At 43.0% G+C, this 18,825-nt stretch overlaps 1 protein-coding gene across 1 annotated transcript in view; it reads right to left on the minus strand.

Moving 5' to 3' along the window:
• Positions 1-18,825, minus strand: part of LIAS (lipoic acid synthetase) — a 124,200-nt gene that overhangs the window by 82,948 nt on the left and 22,427 nt on the right. Inside the window, exons 3-5 of the mRNA XM_033947356.1 lie at positions 9,376-9,469; positions 6,965-7,045; positions 5,440-5,596 (exon numbers count right to left, since the gene is read on the minus strand). Of these exons, the coding sequence (XP_033803247.1) occupies positions 5,440-5,596; positions 6,965-7,045; positions 9,376-9,469 (332 nt within the window). The remainder of the gene's footprint in view (positions 1-5,439; positions 5,597-6,964; positions 7,046-9,375; positions 9,470-18,825) is intronic.

An 18,825-nucleotide genomic window follows, 5' to 3' on the forward strand; every position in this document is an offset into this window, starting at 1 on the left:
TTAGACAGTACAGTTTGAATTGAATTCTGGCTTTAATCGGTAGCCAATGTGAGTCTAGGTAGGCGTTGGTGATGTGGTCATATTTTCCGAGGGAGTAGATTAGTCTGAGAGCTGTGTTCTGAACGGTCTGTAGTTTTTTGATCATGTTTGTAGGGCATGGTAGATATAGGATATTGCAGTAGTCCACAAGACCTAGTACCAGGGATTGTACAATGATCCTGTAGTGTTCTTTGTCAAATAATTTCCTTATTTTTCTTAGGTTGCGCATTGTGAAGAATGCTTTTTGGGTAGTTTTGTTGATTTGAGTCTGCATAGTGCAGCATCTGTCTATCAGCACTCCCAGGATTTTGAGGGAGGTTTGGATTGGGTATTTGATTGCTTTAATTTCCAGGTCTGTTATGGATGGGTTTTTGTCTGTTTCGAGCATTAAGAATTTGGTTTTGTCCGAGTTTAGTTTTAATTTGTGGTTTGTCATCCATTTTTCTACTTCGTTCAGTATTGTTTCCAGGTGTCCTGTTGAGGTGTGGTCTTGGGTTTCGAAGGGGAGGAGAATAGTTATGTCGTCTGCGTAGCTGAATGATGTTACTTTTAGGTTGTCAAGAGTGGTACCAAGGGAGGAGATGTAGAGATTGAATAGAATGGGTGAAAGTGGAGATCCCTGCGGGACTCCGCATGGATTCGACCATGGGTTAGATTTCATATCGTTTATCTTAACTCTGTAGGTTCTTGTTTTAAGGAATCCTTGGAACCAGTTGTAAACCACCCCTGAGATCCCTATTGCATCAAGTATCTGGAGTAGTATGGTATGATCAACTAGATCGAAGGCGGCAGAAAGATCTAGTTGGATAATTAGGATCCTGTGTCCTTTACTGAGGTGTTGTCGGGCTATGTCCAGTAGTGTTGCTAGTAGTGTTTCCGTGCTGTGGTGAGATCTAAATCCTGATTGAGATGAGTGAAGTATATTGTGGTCAGCTAGGTAGTTGGTGAGGTATTGAGCCACAAGTCCTTCAATCAGCTTGACATATAATGGGATCGAAGCGATAGGTCTATAGTTGGTAGGTGTGTCTACTGGACCTTTTTGGTCTTTCAGTAAGGGTGTGATTATGATCTCTCCAAGATCTTGTGGAAATTGGCCTTCTATGAGAGTGCTTTGTATCCACTGCGTGAGGCTGGTTTTGAATTTATGGGAGGCATTTGTGAGTAGATACGATGGGCAGTAGTTCAAGTCGCATGAGGTGTGGCTGTATTTTTTATATAGTCGGTTCAAATCAGGCCATTGTAGAGTTGGGAAGGTGGTCCATGTTCTGTCTGCAGTTATGGCTTCTTCCATTGTGGGGGTTGTTATTAACTCGTCGAGTGTGGTAGTTAAGTTGTTGAAGGTTGTTCTGATTTTGATGATCTTGAGTTTGAAATGGTCTGCTAATTGGTGAGCTGTTGGTGTTTTATTGCCTTGAGTGGCAAGGAATGGGTTTGTGTCCGTAAGTTTTTTTACTAAGTTGAAGAGTGTTTTTGTGTCGGAGTTGTTTGTGCCAATTAGTTTAGTGTAGTATGTTTTGCGTTTTTCCTTAAGTTTGATGTTATATAGTTTGATTTGGGTTCTCCATGCGGATTTGGTTTGGTCATTTCTCTTTTTTCTCCAAGATCTTTCAAGTTGCCTGCAATGCCTTTTTAGTAGGTGGAGTTCGGAGTCGAACCACTTGTCTGAGGGTCTGCAGGTTCTGTGTTTGGTTTTTTCTGGGGCTAGCTCGTTCAAGGTTGCTTCACTTAGGGTGCGCCAGTGGTTTATGAAGTCCGTAGGGTCAGTGGGGTCGATTGCAGGGTCCACTTTTTCCCAGAATGTGGCTGGTTCAATTTTCTGTCTAGATTTGAAGGTTGTTTTTTGGGGCATAGGTTTTATGTTATTTTGAGGCCAGTTGATTGTGAAGGTGTATTTGTGGTGGTCTGACCAAAGAGAGGGATGCCAGGTACCATTGGTGATGTGAATATTTGGTGTGTGGAGGTTATGCGGCGTGAATGCTGCTATATCCAGTTGGTGGCCTTTTTCATGCGTGGGTTCCGGATTGAGGATCTGGTAGGATAAGGCGTCGAGGTATGAGAGTATTTCGTTTGCTTGTTTGGATGTGTGGTCTTCGAGGTGGAGATTGATGTCTCCTAGGAGCAAGTTGTATGTGGAGGATAGAGAGTTCTGGAATAAGAATTCTTCGAGATCAAGTCTTGAGGTGTTCCATTTTCCTGGAGTGATGTAGCATAGCAGACAGTTCAAGGTGCCTGTAAGTGTGTTGTCGGAGAGTTGGCATGCAAGAAGGTCTAAGTGAGGGGTTGATTGTTTGTGTAGCACTTTTAGGTTGAGATTGTTTTTTACTAGAATCGCTAGTCCTCCCCCTCGTTTGTTTTCTCGACATACCATCTCTAGTTTGTAATCATTCAATCTAAAACTTTATAGTTATACGGATGATATTGCCATTGTAATTTCCAATATCACTACTGTTTTAGCATTTCTTAATCTGATTCAAGATATTCTTCATGAAGTGGAGAACTGGACGAAAGAATTCAAGTTAAAACTTAACACTAATAAGACTAAGTTTTTCTTCGCTTCCTCTTCTAACCGGGTATTAGAAAAACACTTGATATTAGATGGGGTAACCTACTCTATTGATTCCAAATTAAGATTCCTAGGAGTTTATTTAGACTGGACTATTTCCATGAAGACCTTCACTAATGTGCTGGTTTAAAAAATGCTTTTTTTATATTATGGAAATTGCGCGCAATCAGATCTTATTTCATTCAGAATATTGATTCAATCACTAGTGCTTAACACTTTGAATTATTGCAATTCAGTCCATATTGCAGGTCAGTGTAAAAATTTATATAGACTATGCAAAATGCAGTTGTTCCTCTCATCTTCAAGCTGAAGAAATCTGATCATTTTGCCCACTACAGGCCATCCTTGAGTTACAGATCCCGGACTTAAGTATGACTCGTACTTAAGAACGCAGTTGCAGCTTCATTTGATTTCAATGAGCAGTATTTCCAGTGGCATTGACTCCTACACTTCTCCTGTAACAGATTCAGGAATGATGCATGACCACATTAAGAACAGTGTGTGGCTATGCATGCAGTGTGTGGCTATGCATGCAGTGTGTGGCTATGCATGCTTTATCTTAGAGGGAACACAGGTAGGAACAATTGGTCTTTCTGTCTTCAGGGAGCAGAGGTAAGCAGCAAGAATATTAAAATCTACAAGTTCCGAGTTATATACAAATTTGACTTAAGAACAGCTTTAAAACCATAACTCGTTCTTAACCCGGGGACTGCCTGTACTCCCTTTTGAAGCCAGGGTTTTGTTTAAATTTGGATCTCTCTGCTATAAAGTCCTCCAAGGACAGGTTACTGGGTATTTAGTGGCTCAATTTAGCTTCTTAAATACTGACCACCCGTTACGGGTCACCTCATTATTTGTGTTCTCTTCCATACGAGGTTGTAGTTACAAGAAGCTTTTACAACAATCATTTGCTTTTCAGGCAGCTAGCTAGAATGAACTTTGGAAACTGTTATTGTTATCAACTTTTTTGCATTTTAGAAAATTATTGAATTTTTCTTTGTTTGCTAGATTTCTAGGAAATTGATGGTCTTGATAATTTGTATCTCTTTATAAGTACAGATTGTTCTCAGTGACTCTTTTTTATTATTAAATATATTTATTGATTTTCAAATCATATAATCAAGAATAACTTGTACAGAAAGCAAGATTAATTATTCTACAATAAAGCAAGCAATACTTCAATATCATCAAAATCATTTGTAACTAATATGCTCAAGTCCTCAAATTTTAGTGTTCTCAGTGATTCTTGTAGGTCACTGTTACTGTATAGTTTCTCTTATTTTCTGTACACTGCATTGAACTGAAAGGTATTTGCAGTCTAGAACTGGAAATAGACTAGAAAAGCCTGGGGCATCCATAAGAGGTACTTGTCAGAACAAAGTAGAAAAAAAGTTTAAAATAAGATTGATAAAAATCCAAGATGGTCGCCATCAAAACTTTGTGCTAAAAATGGGCCATTGAAGCTACATGCAAAAATAAAAAATATATATTTTCCTGTTTTAAAGGAGGAGGACCTGAATACTAACCCCAGAAACCACTAAAACTTCAAATTTCAGACCCCACCCTCCATGTTCTCCAAAGGGAATAATGGGAGTACTCACTGTGACTTCAAGTGCTTGTTTCTATGAATCAGTCTGACTGCAGGGAAAGGATTTCTGCCTCAGAAATTGCTCAGACCTCAACCATCGAACAAAATATTCTGGCTGTCGACTGGATGGACCACAGCTACCGACTCTCACCCCTGGGATTCCCTCATACAGTAAAGGGGGAGAAATTACCTGATACCCCTTGGCTTCTTACACAGGGGCCACACAACATGTGCTCAAGCCTCTGACTAAATCAGCAAGTGAGCCATTCCTGGGAGATGGCCCTCAAGCTCCTGAAGGGACCCCAAGCAGGCTGGCTTCAGAGGAACTCAGAGATTGTCTTGGGAACAGCAGTTCTCTCATGCGGGACTGTCCCTGGTGGAATATACCCACGCAGGGAACTTCTGAACACCGAAGTCATTAAGAACTTCAAAATAATCCAGTGGAAAAAACACTGAAAACAATAAAGAAAAAACAGAGCAGAGCAAAACACACCTTCTAAGTTTGCTTGCAGAAGGAATAACTGAGGAGGGTGCTGTGCTCCACTGCATAAGGGGAGCAGTTTTCAAATTCTTAAAGGGATATCCTTCTGCAGTTCGTAGGAAATAGGAATCAACAGTTCAAGTATGGTCTCCTGTGTATTCGCAACAAAATATGCAATTTACGTTTAAGAATTGTTTCTTTCCCCATTGTTAGTAAATTGCTTTGCAGTTCTGTGTAAAATAGTACTAAGCTAAAATAAAGAAGACATCCCAATAGGTGATGATGCTCTTCATCCCAGCCCTGTTCATACCATGCAAGCATGGGAACAATATACTTTAGCTGTAGTTTTAAAGCTACTAATTGTTATTTTGGCACTCAAAGAGCCAGACTTAAATTTTGTACAAAAAGCCTGCAAATCAGACTATTAGCACAAAAATCACATATTTTTTTCACTATTGATTTACTGTATTTTTCAAAACAAGACACATTTGGAAATCATAAAAATGACACTCATATTCATGAACTAGTTACTCTATGTGGCTGAAATAATGGGAATGCTTTTCTTAACACTTTGAGCCCAATACACAGTCTTCTAGATCATGTTACTGCTTGTACATTAAACTGAACCATATACTGCACCTTCCTAAAATTCAGGAGCCCTACTACAGATGGCCTGTAAAGGAAACTGTTTTACAGAGATTTTACATACAGTATACTGAAAGTGTTAACATTTATATTAAATTGTTATTTTAGAAATAAAACACTAACCATCTCTGTCCACTGATGTCAGCACAACATAGTCTAAACCCCAATCAGCTATAGCCTTTGATGTGTTGTATGGCTCCATGGGATCCAACGGAGAAGGATTTTTTGATGTTTTAACTGAGCAGAATCTGCATCCTCTAGTGCATGTGTCCCCCATCAGCTGAAATAGAGCAAGGATGTAATAAAATGCAAGGCAGGATTAAGGTATAGGCAAAAGGCATATACCCAAGGCCTAAATATTTAGGAGATGCCCTCTCAGATGTGCTAATTCAAGGCAGATTTTTGCCCTAGCAGGACGATGAGAAAAAAAACCCCAATTCTTAAATATGTATTATTTAATTTTCTTCATATTAATTAATTTTAACTTAATTTGATGCACTTTACTTGTGTGCAAACTGTGGGTTTTTGTTATTGTTGTTTGTTATTATTTTTGAGCAACTTTTAAAGTGATTTCCTGATTTAAAATAAAAATAAATATTTACACCTCTCATGCAATACTGGCTAGTCTCACTCTCCCATCTCCTTTGATTAAACCTGTTTTCAAACATCTTAAGAATGCCCCCTGAGTTTAACATTCTATCCTCTCACCTTGTTATATTTCCCCATTTGACATGCGCCCCAGGGTGCAAAGAGGGAATGAATAATCACCAGTTGTTCTTGCCCTCCTGGTGCTGTATTTTAAGTGGTGGAAATTTGTTAGATGGAAGAGGGAGGGTCTAAGGGAGGGTTATTCAATTCTGGTCTTCAAGGTCCACAGGCAGGCCAGGTTTTCAGGATATCCACTATAAATATGCACAAGAGAGATTTTTATACCAAGGAAGCAGAGCATAAAAATCTCTCTCAAGCATATTTATTATGGATATCCGTGAAAACTCAGCCTGCGTGTGGCCTTGAGGACCAGAATTGAGAAGTCCTGGTCTAAGGAGTATAATAGAGAAAAGGCAAGCCAGGAGAAGCCATTTTATAAAAGTTTGAAGGCTGGATTTAACTGGTGGAGGGCGAAGTGTGCAGACAAAAATAAAAACACTGTGGAGAAGGTGATGTTCAAGATGCAGGCTTTATTTAAAGTACAGTCAAATAATCCACATGACCTAGGACACAAGTTGTTGGGGACTATGGACTCAACACGGTTCGTGTTTTGACAAAAACTGTCTTCCTCAGGGTTCCCTGAAGGTCCTAATGCAAAAAACACGTGAATCAAATACTAAAACTAGTCCTGGGTGAAAACTCTGCGCAGTTGAGAAATCCTCAATAGCAGGAGAAAAAACATTACAACAAAAGAATTACAAACCAACAACAAAAAAAGAAACAAAACATTTTGGCCTATATACAGTATATAACCCTCAATTCTTTTGTATCTGCCATCCTTACTCTTGCCCAGAAACACAATGACACTACTTTGACTCCTCCTTTCATTTCCTTACATGGAGAAGTGGATGATAAAAGATGCAATAAATAGGTGGCAATAGGTGAGCTACTTGATTGGAATTGTCAGGCTCTGAAGAGTACCGAGCAGTATCACACTCACCATGATTGTAGCTGTGGCAGTAGCATATTCACCTCCTCCCCAGCACTCTCCAATATTGGGGCAGCGTGCTTCCTCACACACCTGTCAAAGAAAAGAAATAATTTTGTAAAACCTCTCCTTAAGATAATGACATCGTGATAAATAAGCACTAACATTTTACAGGTGTTCACTGTAAAGCAGGGGTGCCCACACTTTTTGGGCTTGCGAGCTACTTTTTAAATGACCAAGTCAAAATGATCTACCAACAATAAAATTAAAAAAAAACACAAAGCACACTGTATGCATAGAAAATGTTAATCATCATTCCTATTCCAGGGTTTTTCAAAGAGGTCAAAGCAGATGACTCTAAGCACTATCACCTCAGTAACAACCATACAAAAATAGACAAATATACCCCCTCCCTTTTTACTAAACCACGATAGCAGTTTTTAGCGCAGGGAGCTGCGCTGAATGTCCAGCGCTGCTCTCGACACTCATAGGCTCCTTGCGCTAAAAACCTCTATTGCGGTTTAGTAAAAGGGGACCTTAGTGTAAAATATAGACAGCAGATATAAATTCAGACACATTTTGATCACTAAATTTAAAATAAAATCATTTTCCCTACCTTGTCTGGTGATTTCATGAGTCTCTGGTTGCACTTTCTTCTTCTGACTGTGCATACAATCTTTCTTCCCTTCTTTTAGCCTGTATGCTTCTTCTCCTCCAGACCTCATTCCTTCCCCCCAACTTTTCCTTCCTCTTCCCTGCCTCCTTTTCATTTTTTTCTGTTTCTCTTCTTTCCTTCTGTCTCCCTGCCTGCCCTTTTTCTTTTTTTCTCCCTGCCCTCCCCCAAGCCACTGCCACTGCCATTACCATCGGGGACCAGGACCCAAACGCCACCAATAACAGGCCCCAAGTTCTCCCTGCTTCGGCCAACCAGCATTCCTCTCCCCGACGTCAATTCTGCCGTCGGGAAGAGGAAGGCTGATCAGCCCAAGATCGTGATCAACCTATTGGGGGAAATGCTGCCGGGTCCTGCCTTCGCGGAAACAGAAAGTAGGCAGGACCCGGCAGGAACAAGAACAAATGCTTCACTAACCTGTCTCCCGCATTAGCCTGTAGCGAACGCTTGCTTCAGGGCTCTCAACATGTGCGTGCAGGCTTCCCTTCTCCACCCCCCCCTCCCCGGACATAACTTCCGGTTTCGGAGGGAAGAGAAGAGAAGCCTGCACGCACATGTTAAAGCCTGGAGCATAAGTTCGCTAGGGACTGAAATCTCCAAGCCGGTTTTTTGGGGTTTTTTTTTTAATGTTCAGCAGCGGCAGATGACAGCTGGGCGGACCGCCCAGCTAAAAGGCCCTAGGGAGAACACTGGAGAGGAAGGCTGATCGGCCCGTAGATCAGGACGGCAACATGAGTGCGATCGACTCGAGTTGCCTTCCTGAGCTACTGGTCGATCGCGATCGACGCGTTGGGCACCCCTGCTGTAAAGGCTTGCTGTGTAGTAAGTCAAATTAAATGCATAAAGCATGCACTTGCACAAAGGAAATCTGCTATTCAGCTTTTCTTCCCACATTACATATGTTCTTAAACAGCTGGGCTAATCAGCGCCTTAGGCCCCTCCCCAGTGCATCCCAGGGAAGAGGAAGGCCTGCCATTTTGAAGAGGCGGGCCTCTGTCCGGAGGGATTAGGCATCCCTCTGGCTGGCCTTCATCTTAAAGGTACCCGGGGGGGACGGGGGACAGGGGACCCCGGTAGCAGGGAGTAAGCATTCCTCCTGCCATCCTTCAATTTAAAGGTGTGGGGGCAGGGGTCTGTAGGGAGGCAGAGACATTTCCCTTTGCTGCTCTCCCTGCCGGTCAATCAGCTGAGCTGGCAGGACTTGGGGAGACCTGCGGCTCAGTTGATTGAAGCAGGGAGAGCAGCTTTAACAGACAGGAGGAGCTGTGCTTAGCAATTGCTCTTCTTAGTGTCAGGCACAGTTTCTTCCGCTCTTTACTGGCAATCCTCTGCACAAACAGCATGCATAGAATTTGCATGCTATTATGCAGAGAATCGCCTGTAAAATAAAAATTGCTCCCACTCCGGCCACTATATCAACCCACCAGATTTTACCAGCAAGTTTTATGAATCTGGCCTTAAATCTCCTAAGGATTAAAGAAGAGGACTTGGCTACTTTCTGAGATTTGAGTAAAGAAATAAGTTAGTAAATAAAACCTGCCTGCCAACAAACTAAGAGGCCCTTTTACTAAAACTTAGTGTGCACTAATGGACATTAGTGCACACTAAATGCTGTGCATCCTATTTAATACCTTTGGGATGCAAGGCACTTAACACACACCAATGACAGTTAGCACATGTTAAACTATAGTAAAAGGACTCCTTAAAAGTAAACCATTACCTGAAAGAAGTCCCATAGTGTTCTACTTACGGTGTGCAGATTGAGATCACGTAGCGTATTTTTTAATTTATTGTAATTCTTTCCTATAGGAATCTTTGTTTTTAGCCATGGAGGAAGTCTCAGCCTAGACAAGAACAATAATAATCATTCAGATATACTGAAAGTTATTGTAAAGTTATTTTTTTTTACTAAAAATAAATAAATAAAAAAAATATTTTTGGTGACAAATGTTGCTTTGTGAATAATTAAAAGACAAAACAAAAAAAATGTTGCTGTGCAAAAAGGAAGACCTTGTGACTTTGTGTATGCAAGTTATGTCTGGTAAATTTACCAGATAAAATGTTTCTATATGCCCTAACCACAAAAACTGTACAGTACAAAGCACAAAATTTGCTTAGTTCAGTACAGTGCTGACATCACTCGGTTTATGTTTTAATCTGTTTATTAAATTATGTAGTTAAATATAACATCAACTGTATAACATAACATAACAAATGAAACTCAAAATGACAGTAATATAATGGAACTGAGACCTGTACTCTTATGGCCTCGGCTCCAAAAGTACAAAATACAGCACTACCTGCCCAACAGGTTTATATTTATTTATTTTATTTCTTCCATTTGTGCGTCGCACATACATATACAAGCTCTAGGCCACATTACAGAGGAAGGGGTTAGAAGAGGATAGGGAGGACTGTGGAGGGCAGGAAGGAGTAGAGAGGAGAAAAGCAAGTAGAATATTTCATAGAAATTCCTAACTTTACAGATAGGAGCACCATCTATGTAAATGATACCTAAATAAATTAAAGGAATATGTAAAAAGCAGAGCTGTGGAGTCGGAGTCGAGGAGTCGGAGGAAATTTCGGGTACCTGGAGTCGGAGTTGCCAAACAATGCACTGACTCCGACTAAATTTAGATTGGAATTTAAAAAAAGCAAGTTTAAATGTCCCAATTCACAAAAAGTTATAATTAATGACTTCTCTACTGTAAGAATAAAGACCAATGCATGCAGTGCCTCACATAACCGCAAAACGAACACGTGCTTCACTATATGGCACGCAACGCACAATTCGGAGCACCAATACTTATAAATGTATTCTCCCTTGTTGTTGTTTACAATTTATTTCCAACGTTCAACAAGGTTTTCAATACCTCGTTGGTAGAAATCACCTGGTGTAGACTCTAAAAATTCATCCAACCAAGCTCTCCCACCATACGCACAACATCTTTTTACGCGGATGAAGATCTTGTTTCACGCGGAGTCGGAGTCAGAAGTACAAAAAACTGAGGAGTCGGAGTCGGAACATTTATCTACCGACTCCACAGCCCTGGTAAAAAGGAATAGAAGGGAGGAACCATTAAACAATAGAATTCAGTTAATAAAATAAGAATGGGGTAAAAACAATGGAATAAAATTTAAAATAATTCATAAACTAGAAGAAAAAATTGAAAAACAAATCTGAATATTGGATAAGATAAGGGGGGGGGGATAATATATTGATAGTTGTTATTATTGGTATATGGGTGGGAGGGGTGGGTTTCTTATATAATTATTTATTTGGAATAATACAAATAAGAATGTCAAGTGATGAATTAAGGTATTTCTGAATGAATGTTGTACACTTGTAATTTTTGAAAATGAATAAGGATTAAAAAAAAAAAATTGAAAAACAAAATCAAATAAGTCTGGCAGAAGTCCAATTTCCTGAAGCAGCTCTGTTGCCTCAGCATTTTTTTAAATAATCCTAACGGCAAAAGTCCAGACGGGACAGATATCAGCTCGGGGTTTCCAGCTGCTGCAGCCCTGACTCATCGCTTCCAGGCAGAAGATGCACAGAGATAGAACAATCCAGCGCTAAGCCACACTGCTTTCAGGCACCTACTAGCCCTCAAACAGCCTTCCCCTCACCCCAAGCCTCCCTCTCCTTGAGATCTTCAAGAATCTGATATCACAGTCCTACCTTTAGGCTGTAACTTTTTCAGAATTTGGCTTCTTGTCATTGATGATAAAATATGTAAATAGGGCAACCATAAAAAAGAAGATATTTTTGTTTCTTATTAGAATATTATGCAGATCTCACCCTCCAGTACATAAGTCCATGAAGTTGTATTTCTCCAATACCAATAAGATTGTGGTTCTTTGTGCAATAGTTCAGAATACAGTTTTTTACCCACAATATAACATTTAACAATAGAAAAGTAGAAGTCCCCTATACAAAATGAACAAGCTACGAACTTTCCAAGAAGAGCCTCCAACCCCCTTCTACCCCCTTCTTTCCCAACTACCCATTCTCCCCTCCCCACCCCTCCTCACTCCCTTCTCCCAGATTCTACTTAAGATATATGCTCCTACTTCCTGGTCACAATTGCAAAGAATTCAAGACAAAACTGCATGCTCTGGCCAATAAGTCGCTGGATATAGGGTTCCCAGGTCATCCAAAACCTACGCTGTTGTTTATAGGTGGGGGAGGTTGCACGAGCCTCCATAAGCATGAGAGCATGGAATGCTGTCCTCCAGTGCCAGAATGAGGGTGGACTCTCCTCCAACCAGTGTTGCAAGATACAATTTCTGACCCACAATAAAGGCCTTGCAAGGCAGCCCTCTAACCCCCTTCCTAAAGGATTCCCTCCCAATGAAGAAATAACACCATCTGGTGGGAGGGGGGTACTATCCGGTGAAGACCAGATCCAAGAAAAGCACAAATAGCATCCCAAAAACTCCAAATTCGTGGACAAAGCCAAAAGGCACGACCCAGAGTGTTATCCTCTTGGTGACATTTTGGGCAACATCTAGAATCTAGTAAACCAAAGTGAAAAGCCTGAACGAGAGACATAAGCTCTCAAAATCACCCAAAAGAGACTATAATAGGCACTAGAAATTGAAGAAGAAACCCCTAAACTAAGGGCCTCCACTATGAAAGCCTCACCGATTTCCACCCCCAATTCCTCAGTTCACTTAACGGCTATCCCCATATAGCTCCTGCATGGGTAAACAGAGTCAAAGGCTCTTTTAAACTATGAAACAGAGGGCAGGACCTCATCTAGCTGGTCAAACAAGGTACCAAATCTGGACCCCACCCCCAAAACCAATCCCTCCCTTTTCAACGTGTGGAAACAATGGATCAATTGCAAATAGGCATAAGTGTCAGTGGGCCGCACCCTTGGATGGGCCAACAAGGCCTCAAATGGCAGCACACTGTGGTCCTCCCTCAGAAAGGAGAATACATGTTCTAACAGAGACTCCGCACACCTGCGAATGGGACCCTGGTCCAACCCTGGAGGAAAGTCCAAGTTCCCCACTATGGAAGAGAATCAGTGTGTGGACACCGAATTTGCCATAACTTCATCAAAGCGCTCCATACCATCCTCATATATTTCAAAATCGGGTGACCCCCTATAAGATATACATCACTCAGTTTATATTTGAGTCCACGCTCACATGCCCTCTCGGGCCTGCTGTAAGCTCTGGTGGTTCAGCGGTGAGCTGGGACAGAAGGTATCCTTCCCGCCTCCTGTCCCAGCTAATTCTGAAACATCCCACATCCCTCCTGCCTCCCAGACCTCTAGAAAGCCTCCCTTGAAACTCTGGTGGTCCAGCGATGAACCAAGGCAGGAGCAATTTTCCTACGCTCCTGTCCTGTGCAGAGCTGCTATCTAAAATGGCTCCTGCAAGTTCCTGCGGCAACCTTACGCGTTCTCTTTTTTTTTTTTTTTTTTTTTTTTTTTTTTTTTGAAGTTTAAAATTTTTTATTAAACAAAATGAAAACAGTACACAGGCAGTATGCCAACAGCAAAAGTACAATGCCCATATGAAACAACAGAACCCCCCCACCCCCCCCGCCGAGTGATACAATATAAGCCTAAAACAAAGGAAGATGCAAAAGAAAAATAAGAAGAGTTTCAAAGTAGACCTCGCCAGGAGCTATAACGAGACCACTGTCGATGAAACGTTCCACAGGAATCATTATTTAAAGCAGTCAATTTGGACATCAAATAAATTTGGTCAACCTTATGTAACAGTTCAGTACGAGAAGGCAAAGAGTCCCGTTTCCAATATGTAGCCACTAAAAGTCTGGCTGCCGTAGTAACCAGGGCCACAAAATGATTCTGATCCACATCCAAACTTCCCAAAGGATAGTTAAGTAAAAATGTTTCCATACGCAATAGGATGGGTAAGCGTAACACATCAATCAGCAGTCGTTGAACCATCTTCCAAAAAGGTACAATCTTAATACAATCCCACCACACATGCCCAAAGGAGCCCAGACACCCACAATTGCGCCAACAGTGCCCGTTCCCACAGTGATAGAAACGATGCACCTTTTCTGGCGTGAGGTACCACTGAAATAGCATCTTATACCCCTGCTCCACTAAGGGAGATGCCAAGGAGACTCTCAGCAGTGTACCATAAAGACAGTCCCATTGTCGATAATCCAAAGCCCTCCCCAGCAAGAGTTCCCAACGATGTTCATATGTGTGAGCCTGTGGTCGAGTGTATAAAAGAGCCCTATAGAGACGGGAAATAAGGCCCACCCCAGATCCCATCCTAAAAACTTGTAAGAAAGCAGAGTCTGCCCCTTCCCACTCCGGGATCACCCTCTTCACCATAAAATCTCGAAGTTGGACATAGGCGAAAAAATCAGTCGAGGGGAGATCATATATAGATTGTAAGGCAGCAAAGGGTACCAGTTGTCCACCCACTATCAGCTGACCTAGGACCCTAAGACCCTCCATTTCCCAACGCCGAAAAATCCCAGTATCTTTAGCAGGCAGAAAATCAGGGGCAAATCTAATGGGAGTAGCATAAAAATAGCGCTGACGTGGGAACCAAGCTCGTCTAACCCGGCTCCATGCATGCAAAGTACATTCCATCCCATAAGATGTCTCAGTCTGCAGATCCCGAAGGATATCAAAAGACAGCCAGGGCACTGCTGCCAAAGGGTAAGTAGGCTGTAAGGCCTGTTCTAGTGAGACCCAGCGCTGGGAGGGATATGCCCAATGAAACAGTCCCTGCAATTGGGATGCATAGTAATATGTAGAAAAATCAGGAACACCCATTCCCCCATGTAATCTGTCCCAGTACATACGTTCCCTTCGCACCCTAGGGGGTTTACGTGTCCAGATATAAGCAAAGGCCCGCCTTTGTAGCCTAAGCAAGAACCGTTTAGGAATTGAGAGAGGTAGGCAGGAGAACAGATACAAAAAACGAGGCAGCACATTCATACGCAAAGCACTAATCCTACCCATCCAAGACAATCTCAATCCCTCCCATCGGTCCAGATCAGCAAATACAGTTCTTAGCAACGGAGGGTAATTCAGTTCAAAAAGGTCAGTAAGTCTGCGAGATATACGCACACCAAGGTATTTAATGGATTTAGCCGCCCATCGAAACGAGAACCTAGCACGTAAGTCCGTCACCAGCAAGTCCGGAAGGGAAACATTAAGCAATTCAGATTTTTCGATGTTAATTTTAAAGCCAGCCACCTCACCAAATGCAGTCAAAGCACGAAGCGCCTCCGTCAGAGAACGAAGTGGGTGGGTCAAGGTAAACAAAATATCATCAGCATACAATAAAATCTTATGCTCTTCACCACCCACCACAATTCCCCGAATGTCAGCATTCGCACGTATAGAGGCTGCTAAAGGTTCCATGACCAGCGCGAAAATCAGTGGTGACAAAGGGCACCCTTGCCTAGTTCCTCTACGGATCATAAAATTAGCAGTATATCTTCCATTAACTCTTAAACAAGCCTCCGGGGCAGCATATAATAAAGTCACCCAGTGTAGAAAAGCACCCGAAATGCCCATTTTCTTCAAGGCCGCTAACATAAACGGCCAATAAACCCTATCAAAGGCTTTTTCCGCGTCAACTGATAACAGGACTGCCGGAACAGAATTTTTATGGGCCACTCCAATAAGATCTAACACTCTTCGGATATTATCACCAGGTTGCCTCCCTGTAATAAAGCCACATTGATCTCCATGAACTAGGTAAGGCAGAAAACGTTGCAACCGGACTGCCAAAATACGGGTAAACAGCTTATAATCAACTCCTAACAATGAAATAGGGCGGTAAGACCCACAAAGGAGGGGATCTTTCCCAGGTTTAAGAAGAAGGGAGACCGCTGCCTGACGAAACGAATACGGCAGACAATCCCCCTCCAGAAAAGAATTAAACAATCTAGTCAGAGGATTGACTATATGGGCCTCCATTTTCTTATAAAACAGGGGGGAAAAGCCATCAACACCCGGTGCCTTGGAAGCAGCAAGATGACGTATAGCAGCCACCACCTCAGCGGGTTGAATAGGGGAAGAGAGCCACTCCGCATCAACTTCCGCCAAACAAGGCAAGGTGACGTTAGATAGAAAAGCATCAATCTCCCCCTCCGTGGATTCAATTTCCGGAGTGTACAGAGTCTGATAGAAGGATAAAAAAGCCTGATGGATGTCCCCATCATCCACACAAAGCTGACCCGAATCATTACGAATCCGAGTTATGGAGTGTTGTGCTTGAATTTGCTTGATCTGTGCAGCTAACAAGCGGCCTGCCCTACCACCCCATTCAAAAAACTGTTGTTTCCGCCTCTGCAGGGCCCAAGCCATGCCCTCTAAATCAAGTTCTTGTAAATCTCTCCGGCACTCCGTCAACGCAACCCCCCCAGCCACCGACGGGGCTCTCTTGTGAGCATTCTCTAGGCGTCGAAGGCGAGACACTAGTTCTAATCTGCGTGCCACTCGACATTGATTTCTGTACGACCCCCTCGAGATACAACAACCCCTAAGGGTAGCTTTAAAACTTTCCCAAAGAATTGCAACATCAATGCCAGCTATGTCGTTGAATACAAAAAATTCCTCGACATCAGTCTCTAAAAGAGTCAAGGTATTGGGATCTTTTAACAAAGAGTCATTCATACGCCACATGCGACGGCCGCCTCTAACCTGTCCAATCTGTAACTCCAGAGTCAAAGGAGCATGATCTGACCACACCCGGGGCTCAATACTGGAGGCCAGGGCTCGAGGCAAAGCAATACGAGGTAGCATCCACATATCAATTCTAGTATATGAATTATGTTTCGATGAATAAAATGTGTAATCTCGCGTGCCTGGATGTAAATAACGCCACACATCTATCAAATCATGCCTACGCAGGAAGCGCAGCAAAGCTCTTCTGTCGCTTCTAGCGTAGCGGATGGAAGAATTTGAATTATCCTCCTGAGGATAGCAAGTAAGGTTAAAATCTCCACCCACAAGGAGAGTACCTTCTACATGATCCAACAGTACACGTTCTAGCAGTGTAAAGAAGGCCCCCTGACCAGCGTTGGGGGCATAGACATTCAGCAAACTATACAAGGTTCCATCCAGCTCAGCCTTGACCAATATGTAGCGGCCCTCAACATCCCGCACCACCTCTCTCAATACCACCTGGACACGTTTATGTATTAAGATGCCCACCCCCTGGGTCTTTTTCCGGACCTTATTAGAAGAAAGGAAAACGTGTGGATAGTTGTGGTGTGTAAGCAATTTCTCATAATGAGATTGAAAATGGGTCTCCTGAATAAATCCAACCGCACTATTCAGGCGGCTCATTTCTTTAAATAACAAGCGTCGTTTTTGTGGAGAATTCAGTCCATGTACATTATAAGATAGCAAAGTGAGTTTATCCATTTGTACCAGAAAAGAAAAAGCACATCATTACCAAATCGATCATTAGTTCCAAAGCAGCCAAATCAACCAACCCCTGCAATCGTAACCTTAAGAGAAACATTATACAAACACTCTTCCATACAATCATACAAGAAAGCACTCGGTCACCACTTTTCCCAGCACCAACACCCCCCCCCTCCCCCCAACCCCCCAACAATACCCCACATGGTCCAGCCACCAAAGCACCTGGTAACCATGGTACAGGAAGTGTAGAGAAACAGTTCACAAAGGGACCCCCAGAACAAGCCCTATAAACAATCTTCGCGACAGATGCCGCTCAGCAAAGAGAAGAAAAAACAGTCACATCATAAAATTTCTAAATCACAGTGCACAAATACAAATGTTCAAGTGGGTGAGGGTGTAGCCGCCTCCCAAGGGCGACGAGCTGCAGCCGATCTAGCCACTCTCTGCCATCCCAGCCCTCTTCCTGGTTTGGGCACAGGTGACCTCTGAGGAAGTGGAGCCATTTCTGAGGCTGCCATCAAACTTGCTTCCACCATTCGAGCCTGAACATCCGCCACAGTTATTGCAGTGTAGGTCTTGCCTGCATGTGTAAAAGCCAGTCCGATGGGATAAATCCATCTATATCGAACACTGCGCTCCTGCAGTATACGGGTGCAGTCTCTATACGTGCGACGGCGGGCCAGGGTTGCTGGAGCTATATCAGGATAAACATCAATGTCCGCTTCTTCCCATTTAACGGTTCCCCCCGAGCGCCTCACCGCCCTAAGCACATGTTCCTTATCCATATAGCGATGGAAACAAGCCACAACATCACGAGGGCGATTCACATCACGAGGGCCAGGGATGCGGTGTGCCCTATCCAGCAATGGTTTACCCACTTCCACAGGCAAGCCAGCAGTCTCTAGTGCCTGTATACATATATGATCAATCACCTCCATACAGCGAGGGTCAGAAACAGTGTCTGGCACACCCCGAAAGCGAAGGTTGCACCGTCTGGAGCGATTCTCCAGATCCTCCAGCTTAAGGGTGCTCACATCAGCTTTTTCCTCCAGCGCTGCAATCCTGTCTCTCAGCTGTGATATTTCAGAGCCATGTGCTTCCACTGCAACCTCCGTCTCTCCCACCCGATTCCCGATTTCACCCACCTCTCGTTTTAGCTCAGCAACAACAGCATGGATATCAGCTCGAACTGCAGAGATTTCAGATTTCAGTTCCTGGAACCAACCACGCATCTCCAGCTGTAGAGTCGGCAGCGTTGCATCAGCAGGTGGGCCCTCCGCAGCCGCGGTCGGATCGGGCGCCATTTTAGAGCCAGGTTTAAGAGGCCCATTCGGGATCGGTGAGGAGAACGTTTTAATATCCGTTTGTTTTTTTCGCGTCGCCATCTAGACGCAGCAGTGCAGCTTCACAAACAAGCTGAGGGAGGCAGACAGTGCAGGCACGCGAAATCGCGCGAAGATCGCCAAAAACAGCACGGGGGTCCGCGGAGCTATCGCTCTAGGCTGCCATCAGCCACGATGACGTCACTTCCTCCCTTACGCGTTCTCTTTAAATGAAAATGAGCCTAATGAATTGTTTATATTCTTAATAGTTTGATTTTTTTCTTGCTTGCTGTACATGTCTATGGCCCAGAAATATCAAAGAAGAGACAAGTTAATTTAATCATGCATTTTTAATTAGAATAACTAATGGGCACTCTGGATGGACCATTGAGGTCATCTGTCGTCATTTACTACTGTAGTGTGGCCATCTCTTGGTCAGTGGCAGGGACCAGCACACACCATTTTCTATAGGTCCGGTGTGCTTCCCAA

The sequence above is a fragment of the Geotrypetes seraphini genome, chromosome 1 (assembly GCF_902459505.1).
Source record: "Geotrypetes seraphini chromosome 1, aGeoSer1.1, whole genome shotgun sequence".
Classification (NCBI taxonomy): Eukaryota; Metazoa; Chordata; class Amphibia; order Gymnophiona; family Dermophiidae; genus Geotrypetes; species Geotrypetes seraphini.